Source organism: Poecilia reticulata, chromosome 4 (genome assembly GCF_904066995.2).
Source record: "Poecilia reticulata chromosome 4, P_reticulata-male-v2, whole genome shotgun sequence".
In the NCBI taxonomy this organism is placed as follows: domain Eukaryota; kingdom Metazoa; phylum Chordata; class Actinopteri; order Cyprinodontiformes; family Poeciliidae; genus Poecilia; species Poecilia reticulata.
In genome coordinates this window covers 22,061,532-22,072,316 of record NC_088833.1, presented here as the reverse complement: position 1 = coordinate 22,072,316, position 10,785 = coordinate 22,061,532, and the positions used below count along the sequence as shown (strand labels likewise).

The following is a 10,785-nucleotide window of genomic DNA, read 5'->3' as shown; positions in this document are numbered from 1 at the left end:
ACAATAATTTGCAATTCACTCCCTCATCAAAGGCAATATTACCCTAATTTATTATCTCCCAGGCACGGGGGCTGCGCAAAGGCCGTGGAGATAAGAGTTTATCAGGAGGGGGATTGATTTTCATTAACTGATTGTAATAAAGATGAACTGCCTGCCGCTCACACTGACCAAGAGCCACACTTTATTGTAATTGGGACAATTTATTTCATGAGCCAGTGGCTCTACTTTTTTTTTCTTCCCCCCATTTGAAGCCGCTCCTCAAACAAATTATGAATCTTGTGTCTCAGCTGCTGCTTTTGTTACAGTGACTCCTCATGTAGGAGGATGATGATGATTACAAGATGTATGTGGAGGGGCAATTCAGCTGTCAACAGATGTTGCATCAAATTTAGCTCCTGGCATCCAGGCGGTGCACGCGGTTGACAGATACCCGCTGTCCTCCTTACAACAACTTATGCCCTGCTTTTTATATTTGGATGGATATTTGTTATCTTTTTCTTAATCTTACAGAGTTTCTGTGACACTTCCTCAGTAATATTTGCCTGATGAGAGTTTTAAATCATGTCGCTTTTACACATATTAGAGCTGACCTTCTTTCATGCAAAAAAAATAAAATAAAATAAAAATAGCATTCAGTCTCCATCTTGACACAGTGAAGAAAATCGTCTCAGATACTACATGAGCGAGCTTTAAACGAACATTAAATGGCTGCGATTTCAGCACTCTGGCTTTTTATGAGGAGCCCCACAGTTGACTCCTTCTGAGATGCCTGGTTTTTAAAACTATCTCCATCATAAAACATAAAAAAAATAAAATATAACACATTAAAAATGATGTGGCTGCAGTGTTGTTTAAGGGGCTGTTGCACACATATCACAGCTGCAGCATTAAACATGGGCAGGGTGTGAGTGACATGCTCTGAGGTGATGAGCCGAAGGAGGCTGCAGCATCTGCGTCCCCTGAACTTTCAAGGTCCTTGAGACGCTGGGTGGGGTGAGGGAGCAATTCCTTGTGCAACGACTCCCCCTGTCTTCTGAGTGCGGATCAACACTCCACTCGGTCCAAATGAACTATAAGAAACAAAACCACCCCAGTTTGATTTTTTTATTGTAAAATTGGAAAAAAAGGAGAGAACAAGAGAAAAGTTCCAATAACCATTTCTTTTTGACACATATCTTTATCTTACCATAACCATAAAATAAATAAGGTGACAAATTAATAAATTAAATAAGTAGCAAATAAATAAATAAATAAATAAATTGATAAATAAACATCAAGTTACACACTTGACCAGGTAATTAATTATAAAATTATTAAATCATCAATTATTAATATGAAGTAATCTAAGCAGCAAGTATTAAGAAATTTTAACAGGGGAAAAAAGTTTGGTTTCTCAGGCTAATACAGAACACATATTTTTTTTATTTGTTATTATTTGAATATTTTTATTATAAAAAGATACCGCTTTCCCTGTCAGTTAATCCATGCTGTACTGATGCTGCCACAAAAACAGGTGGCGCTCTGCTTAAAAAAAATAAGAAAAAGAAGAAAGAAAACAAAGAAAAACAAGTTCTACCTGTAAACAGCATTTGTATCCTTACGGTTTAAAGACTAGTTCTGAGATTCCTCATACTGCTGCTTCTCCATCTTTGTCTGTTTTTGTGCTGAGAAACCAGAAAGTTAATGTCTTTATAAAGCGAGTCCCGTCCCTACCCTCCCCGTCTGAACCCCCTAATCTCTACGTAACCCAAAGAAAAAGGGCCTGTGCTGATTTTTCATATTATACAAGATTTCATATTTATAATAAGCAACTATCCTTAGCATTCAAACAATAGGTAAAGAATCATATTGTTAATACGAGCAATACCGTATTCATAATCTTCATCCCTCCCGGGCCCTATTGAGCATGCTCAGAAGATTAAAAAAAGGGCACCATGGTTGCATGATAAATATTAACAGAAGAAATGATTTTAAAAAAACAATGGATGCAAGAGTGAAAAGTATGTAAGAGATCAATTTTAGCTCAATCACATGCAACTTAATCAGAAAACTATAGAAATCACTACTGCCAGTTCCCTTTTTTTAAGCCATTCACAGATGTCGACGACCTAAACTTTCCTGAAACTCACAGTAAGCACTGTGTGTGTGCACTGACTTGATGCACCTGTTCTTATCTCAAGGGGTCAAACTCTGGCAATATTTGTTTCTCACATTGTGGATTAATCATTCTTTTTTTTTTTATATGTTTTTATTTCCTTTTCCTTCTAAGAGTGGGCATCAAAGAACTTAACATAATTCAAAAGCATTGCATTTCAGCTCCACCTGTCATCTTTAATTTGCTTTTCTCAAGCTGTTTTCAAGGCAAAATCTAATTTGATTTTAATAATTAAAAAAAAAAAACTCTCTTGAGGAGAAATCCCATGAGAAAGATATATTTTGACAGGGGTTTATAAGGCTCTGGATGGCCTGGAGGAAGCAGGGCATATATCACAGCTTCCTAAAGCTGCTTCGCCCTGACAGCGAGCATGGAAACTCACATTTACTCGCCGAGGGAAAGGAGCTGTCTTCTGGCAAATATATAAGAAATCTAACCTTTTCACAGGAAATCTATATTGTATATCATTTCAGGGGGAGCTGACCCTTTTCCTACAGTGGTATCCTATATCACAGAATCAAATATTTCAATCTGCTTAAGAGTTTTCTAAAATAAGTATATTTATAAGACTACGTTTTAAGGAAATCTGGCACATATTTAAAATCTGATGAGGAACTGCAATGGATATGCTTGCATAATTTGGCAATTCATGATGAGAAAAGGCATATGTAACAAAACACTTTCGTACAGCATCTAAACACTGCTGGCAGCAGAGCAACATACAATGAACAGCAGTGAGAACCTACTGAGATTCCTGCTCCCTCTTTCTTATAATAATAATAACTCTGATCCAGTGGAGCAGGAATCACATGAGGATAAAGAGCAGCTGAGCCAAAAGTAATCAAACGCAGGCGTACAGTCGTCAGGATCTGGAGAGTCGCTCTGGTGGAAACATATTTGTTGTAACCAAACCACAGAGGCAAGGTCGTCACTTTTTGTCTGAAGTCTCTGCAGGACGAGTGCTGCGGTGCAGTGTCCGGAGTGCTGATGTGCCTAAAGTTTGGAACGTCGAAATCTCAGTGAGTCCTGAGGGGGCAAAATGCTTCAAAGAGCAAACTGAGTCATGGAATGGCATTTAAGAAAAAAAAAAAAAAAACAGAGAGAAAAAGCCTCACTAAGAAGCTTTTGAAGAGAAAGATTTCATGTCAGATCAATTGAATGCGTTTCTCGGATCAGGATGACACTGCTTTAGTTGATTATTCGTGTCTTACAGAGCATGCCGTGCCACGACATCACCGCACCGGGGCTGTGTGTGACCATCGCTGACGGCAGCAGCACTTCTAGGCCTTCTGCTCTCCAATTGATGGATCATGTTGGTCTGAATTTGACCTGCAGTAGATGTTAATGCCAAGCTGTCTTTCACTGTGTATGAGCTCTAATTGTGTAATTATAATGCGCAATTAAGAACCTAAAAAAAAAAAAAACAGCTTAGGTGTCTTTAAATGCAGACTCCAATCTACAAGAAAACCTGGGACATCATCAAATATACAGCTATAGCAAGAAAATAATTACTTAGATAAAAATATTAGAATGGCCCATTTTAAGGTGAAGTTTGTGGTAGTTTGGGTATTAAGTTTTCACTCGACATCCTGACTGTGTTTTTTTTTTCTGTGGCAGAAATCCTAAGCATGTTTTTATGTTTCAGCATGAAAACATAAGACAAGTATGAACACTTTTGCAAGCACTCTATGAAGGGAGACAAAAAGACTCCAGTGAGACTCAGATCAGCTCCGTCACTCAGTCAAGCTACTTCGAAATGCCAATGTGACAATCGATTGTGCATCCCTGGCCCTGCAGTGCCGCTTCCATCTGATCAATATTATCATTATCGTAATTATGTCCTGGTTTAGTTTCAGGGCTCCCTCATCCACTGATGATCCCTGTTAATAGACATTAACGCTGGCACTTTGACATGAAGGAGGAAAAGTGACGGGTAGGCGGGCGTTCCTGCTCTCACCTGCTGGAAGCAGCTGGAGCGGCTTGGCAGTGGGCGAGGGCTCGACCCAACGGCGACCCAACAGGTGGCACTTTCACCACAGTGGTTCACGGTCAGACCATCTGCCCTGTCGAGGCGTTTAACTAATGCTTCGCAGTGAAGATCGAGGATTTCGAATTGAACCGAGGTCGGTATTTGTGGTCCTGTTTGAAAGTTTTTTTGTCCTTCCTTTGCTTCAATGCTTTTGTTTCCCCTTTTTGACTCAAAAACACAAAGATCACGCTTCTGAGATGAAATGCTGGGAATGCTGATGCATCAGGAAAAAATTAAAATAAACATATCTGAACATGCCCGACACAATACCTAACCCATATCTTCTATACTGCTAAAATAGTACAGCTTTATTTATTTATTTTTTTATACATTTTCTGTTTTTGCTTTTATTACTCTCCAACCCGGTAGCTATAAAGGTAAAAGGAAACCAAAAAAAAAAACAAACCCATGTTCTTTTTTTTTTTTTAAACCTGAAGCTAGTATTTCTTCTTAAGTTTAACTTGTAATATTATTAGTAGTAGTTTGTAGTATTAGTATCATTAATACTATATATATCGCTGTTCAGAACAATAAAAATGTTTGGTCCTTTGGTCCCTTAGGGGTGAAAGAATTGCAGTTCTACTTTTGCTATTGGAAACCTCAGTGACCTCCAAGAGTCATAGTTCTGCGCTTGCTGAGAGACGGTGAGAGAATAAGAGAAAGAGGGAAAGAAAGAAAGTCTGTCAGTGGACGTGTAGAATTGGTTCTTTTCTCCACTGTTTTGTTTTTTTTTATCTTCAAGTTTTAACCCTCATTTGTCCAGTAAAAGCCACAAGCGCCTCTTTGTTCCTTATATATATATATATGTGTGTATATAATATGTATATAGAAATCTATTTGTTGTTGCTGCTTTTTTTTGTTTGTTGCTTACTTAACAATTCAAGTCTTAACAAGAAAAAGTTCTGTTGTTCAGTCCCGTCGAGTCTCTTTTCCAGTTTTTCCTTCTTCTCGCTGTTCTGTGCCATCTGTTGCTGTTATGTCCCCATCGAAGCGCCGTTTCTCCTCCTTCCCTTTTCCACACCTCCTGTTGCTGCTCTAACCTGCATCCTCATGTGTTGATAAGTGTTGATATGTCTCCCAAAAAACTCCTCACGTGTTGATTTTTTTTAAAAACATATGCTTGCTCTCAAAGAAAAAAAGCTGACCTCCTCCCAGATATCTTCACGTGTGTCCTCTAAACTCTGGAAAAAAAGGAGAGAGAAAAAGAAAGACAGAGAAAGAAGAAGAAAAAAAAAGAAAGGAGCGATTTTAAATTTCACTGCTCATTAAACTGTCAATCCAAAGATCCATTTCTTTAAACTTTGGATATTTCAGTATGGCTCCATTATATCAGTGTAATGGTCTGGAGAGACCATTACACTGAATCCGTCTTTGTCAATCACAATGATGACAGATTTTTCCCACAATTAATATGCCCATGACGTGCTCCATCATAAAATCAACTTGGACTCTGTATTTTTGCACATTCTGTGCTTAGTCTTACATTTACCGACAATACACACGAGATTTAAAATGACGGGACAAAATCACAGGACTCACATTGCCAAAATGTCCCCTGACTTTAAATATCTTGAACCAAAATGAAATGCATCTTCCAATCAAATGCACTTCCATCATATTTTGTGCACTAAAATACAAAAAAGCGAAGTCATCAGGAATAATCTGCTCTAAATATGTCCCCTTTGCAGCCATCAAAAGTTTATATTTGTGCTTTGTTTACATAATGCCCATGTCCTTCAAAATGTTGCTAATTGTAGAAGCTATCAGGGCTGTGTGTGTGAGTGTGTGTTGGGGAATGTGGGGTGATATAATTTCAAAATGGAATGAAATTAACGGATATCTTTCAAAGTGTATTACCACTATAAATATGAAGATTGCTGCATGCAGTTGCACTCAAAGCCTTCAGAAGTCACCCAATGCCTGGTTCACATGGCAAGATTTTAAAATTGTCGGTTGATTTTCAAAACCTGAGACCACACACATGACAAAAAAGAAAATCAAAGCTCTAACACTGTGTGTGTGCGTGTGTGTGTATGTGTGTGGTGTAGAGCTACACAACAAAAACACACTACACACAAACAGATTTCCTGCATTCAAACACAAGTAAAAAAGTAAAAAACCCTGGCTGCATGACTCACGAGGAAGAAGCATCGTTGGTGGGCAATTTTTAAGAGGCAAATTATAAGAAAAGATGTCTGCAACTTCCGCTCGACTTTCTGCAGTGGCAGTTGTTTCGTGTGCCGTCATGCCGATTTTCCTCTGTGTTTCCATCACTTTGCTCTCTGATTGGCTACACATCACATTTAACAGGCTGAATGCTTGTTTGTCCTCAGGGAAGACACCACATGCTGGGCTATCAGGCCAAGACAATCCAACAGGTTAAATATCCCCGATTTGAAGCGCTACTGATGTCCTTCCAAGCAGACTAGATCATCACACGGTGGGAACATCTCATAAGATTATCTTTAGAGCCATCACAATAATCGCAGTGTCCCTTATATATTAGGAAGGGGAAAACTGAGACAAAAATCAGCCTAATTATGTTGCTGCGTGAACCAGGCTTAATTATTTAATAGACTGTAATTAAATCTGTGCAGATATAACTGGTGGTGCAACATGATGATGGCTGTATCGTGCTTTGGGGATGTTTTATTTATTTTGAAATTTTTTTCCTCCCATTAGGGACAGGGAAGAAAACCTGGTACAGACTTGTGGCCGGGGAAGAAGTTCAACTTTCCGCAAGACAATAGAACTGAAATATTATGATGTTTAGATGACAAAAAAAAACAAAACAAAAAAAAGCTTTGTTTTTGTAACAGCCTAGTTGAAGTCAAGCTCAATGAAGAATTCGTGGCTAAACATGAAAATTGCTGTCCAGGCAGCTTTGCCCGCCCAGTTGAGCAAAGCTACAATTGAAGCTGAATCTGAATCTATTGCAATAAAGAATAGGTAACAGTTTCAGTAGCTACAAATAATTTTCTCTTGTGTCTAAACATGAAGGCAGACCACACTTTTTTGATTATTTGTAAAATATTTAAGAACCTATATATAATTTTCTTCTCTCTTATTTATGATGCACAATTATAGGATTCATAGAGGGGGGTTGGTTGAAAAACAATGAGCTTTCCTCTTTCCTCATCTTACAGGATGAAGTGATATTTCCTTGGCCCATCTGTCAGTCAAATGTTCCTCATTTCTTTGGTACATGGCCGCCCAAGCATGTTTAATCCCCTTTGTGCTAGAAAGTTAAGGATTTGTAATGATAATAAAATTCTGCGCACATATCTGTGCTTAGTGCAGACTGAAGGCTCTATTTTTACTCATCTGTTCAGATACTGTAAAGCTTCTTTAGATGCTCAGTTTTACATTCTACTCCCGATTCTCCAAAGCAAAGTCACACTTTGTCAGGCTTCAGTCGCAGGGTAGAACACATTAAGTGTCTCTTGGAAAGTCTTCCTGACCTTTGTTTGACCTCCAGGACTCCTTTTAAATGTCATTTTTTATTTACACAACAAACTGGGGAAAGGAATTCCTGAAAGGACTTTGCTGCTCTTCTTTATCGCCTTCTCCTGCTTTCTGTACATACATTATTTACAATTTAAGAGTGCTAGGCCAGTGTTTAAAGGTACATGGGTGTTGATGGTGAGGTCTAAAAGGTGTATTCACACCAGGAAAGTCTTTGGGTCCACTTGTTTAGTGTGGGAAAAATATATATTTTTTTCCTTTTTGCTCTTGGTGCAGTTTGCTATAATTTGTAAACAAATCTATCCCATTGAATAGACATCATGGGGATGGGACAGAGCACAGCTTTAATACATAAAGCTAAAAAATAGTAAATTTTACATAATGTCTCACACCTGCACTAAAGGTGCAGACCAATGGACGACATGAACTCTGGTCCCTTTTAAAGCAGACCAAATGTGTCAGGAGTGAATACATCCTTAGCTTCGTATTTATAAACCTTTGAGTTTTGCAGTATTTTGAAACAATTACGTAGTTTCATTACACGATAAACTGTTTTATTAAATATATTTACAGAAACCAATCACAGCTCTTCTAAAGAAGAAGAAGCAGAAGCTTGAAACTTACTTTTGTGAAGACAACCCCCCCGCCCCCACCGTTTTCAGGGCTTACCTGTGCTGCTGCAGTGAATACTGAAGGTAGGCTGTGTCAGTAAGGGCGGCTGGCATCCTTCGGTCTCTTTAGCTGGACTTTCAACCTCTTCATCCCGATTTGAAAGCCGTTCATGGCCTGAATAGCTGCCTGTGCGCTAGCGGGGTTGTCAAAGCTGACAAAACCTGTTAGGAAACAGATCAAATTTATTAAACTTACAAGAAGAAAGGGTCAGGATGATGTCCAAAATAAGCTTTAAGCCAAAAAAAAAAAAGTATGTGAAAGAAAGAGCTGTTGGGACATGTTTGGAGCTGTTGCTGCCAAAACACATCACACTCCTTTGTACAGAAGACATGTAATATTAAGCTGCTCTGTGGGTTTTGAGGCACATGTTGCAGAGTATGAAAAGCAGCAGTCTATTTCAGTTAAATAATAAAACAAAATATCACATTACTAATTCTCGCTAAGAAAAAAATTCCATTAATGAATAGATTTGAAAATTGGAAAATAGAAAATATTACCAGCTAAAAGGGTTTAAGTAAGAAGTGCTTAATATCTACAGACCGTGCTGACCACGATGCTTTGAATTTATAGAATTTATTGGGCACGTTTTTACTTTATATCACATTACAGTAACAAATGTTGACATTTTTAACTATATTTTAGACAAAAGCAAAGTGAAGAATAATAGTAAAGTAAAACACACAAAAATATATATGTGGAAGACGGTGCTCTGGTCAGATGAGAATAAAAATATACATTTTGACCAACACATAAGATTATATAAGGGGACGCTTTATCTAAAAGGAGACAGGAGACTTGTTTGATGGGAAAATGGATGGAAGTAAATACAGTTTCCTGGAAGACAACTAGTCAGAAGCTGCAAATGACTTGAGACTGGGGCAAAGTTTCACCTCCCAGCATGACAACCAAAAGCATACAATCAGAACTACAAGGAAATGGTTCAGATTATGGCATAGTAGTGTATTAGAATGACCCAGTCAAAGCCCAGATCTATTTTTAATTGTGAGATCTGTGACTGAGCTTTCACCATTTTGAAAAATACCAAAAGTTTCAGTTTTTAACTCTGCAACGCTGGTTGGGTATGATTACACCATCTAGCAACAAGACAGCATGATTTTGTTGTTCAACGAAATATTGAATTGGGGGCCAGAATACAAATGTATGAATATTTTAAACCATTTGCCACTTCCACTTCAAAAGTAATCACTACTTTGTCTTTGACATAAAATCCCAATTCTCAAAGTGTGTGGTTATAATGGGACAAAACTTCAAAAGCTCCAAAGGTATGTATGAGCTTTGCAAAGCAACGCATTTTAAACTCAGCTAACAAATATATCATGTAACGGTAAAAATAAAAGTTGAGTGTAAACAAAAACAAACTGGACAAGTTTCGAGGTAGACGGCGCAAACCCCCATCAGCACATCTTCCCCCAAAACTCCCCACTCCTCAAACCTACGCTGAACATCCCGCTTCCATCAAGTAGACAAAGTAAGCCTTCAGATTTCAGGGACCAGAAAATGCAGCAGAGTGTGTCTCCGCTTGATGTTCTCCCTTGTGTCTGCGGTGCCATTAGGTACAGTTAATGACCCGTGAAAAAAAACAACAGGGGCCTCTGCGCGTCCACAGCCACCCGGGAGAGACTGCGGCTGGCCTTCCTGGATCTGGTTTGGCCCATTAGGGGTGAAAGCTTGGCAGAGAAGACGAGGCCAACATGAAAGTCTGGAAAAAAAGAGCAGCGGCAGTAAAAGGATGTGACCTCCTACATGCCACCAGCAACAAGGCACATTTAGGGTGGTGAAACGAGAGCTGAAGCAGGCACAGGCCCCGTAGTCTCATCAAAGAGTACATGTTTTGATGAATAGTCTCATCAATTTAAGAGTATTCTCTCTTCCTCATTTATAGATTAATTGTACCAAACTGCTGCTGCCTTGATGTCTATTGTAGCTGCTCGTCAATACTGCAAATAGATCTTCTTTCAGGAGTATCTAATATTAACCCTCTCACTTGAACAAACGCATTCAGGCACTAGGGATACTTCACTGGGCTTCTGTGGTTCCCTTTGAGTAAAAACAATTGCTGCTCCACAATCAACCCCCAATCCGGTCTGCCCCTGAAGCGTCACTGTCGAGCTCTTCAAGTGCCTGTGAAGGCGAAGTTAGTCTGCTGAAGCTAAATGACGACTTGAAGAGCGGAGGTGTGTGGTTCGGCCTCAGCAGTTGCAGGTATCGACAGAAACGAGGGGTTATGGAACAGTGACGAAGACGCTGACACGGCGCCTGAAGGTTTCCGGGTCAGTCATCTGCCAAAAAGAAACAAGGACATTGACTCTGATCGACTGCATCCAGGCCAGTTTGGAAACGATGCACTCGGAGCATCTTTTCCTCGGCCCTCACGCCAAAGCACAAGCAGTCATCAAGATGCAAATTCAAGTCGGTCTGTCTGGGCGAAGATCAATCCTCGCAG

At 39.2% G+C, this 10,785-nt stretch overlaps 1 protein-coding gene across 12 annotated transcripts in view; it reads right to left on the bottom strand.

Moving 5' to 3' along the window:
- Window positions 1-1,090: 1,090 nt before the first annotated feature.
- celf5a (cugbp, Elav-like family member 5a) overlaps window positions 1,091-10,785 on the bottom strand; it is a 241,611-nt gene continuing 231,916 nt past the window's right edge. For all 12 annotated transcript variants that reach the window (XM_008407185.3, XM_008407177.3, XM_008407174.3 and 9 more), the window contains exons 11-12: window positions 8,319-8,482; window positions 1,091-5,365 (exon numbers count right to left, since the gene is read on the bottom strand). In XM_008407185.3, coding sequence (XP_008405407.1) covers window positions 8,355-8,482 — 128 coding nt within the window. In that variant the 3' untranslated portion in view covers window positions 1,091-5,365; window positions 8,319-8,354. The remainder of the gene's footprint in view (window positions 5,366-8,318; window positions 8,483-10,785) is intronic.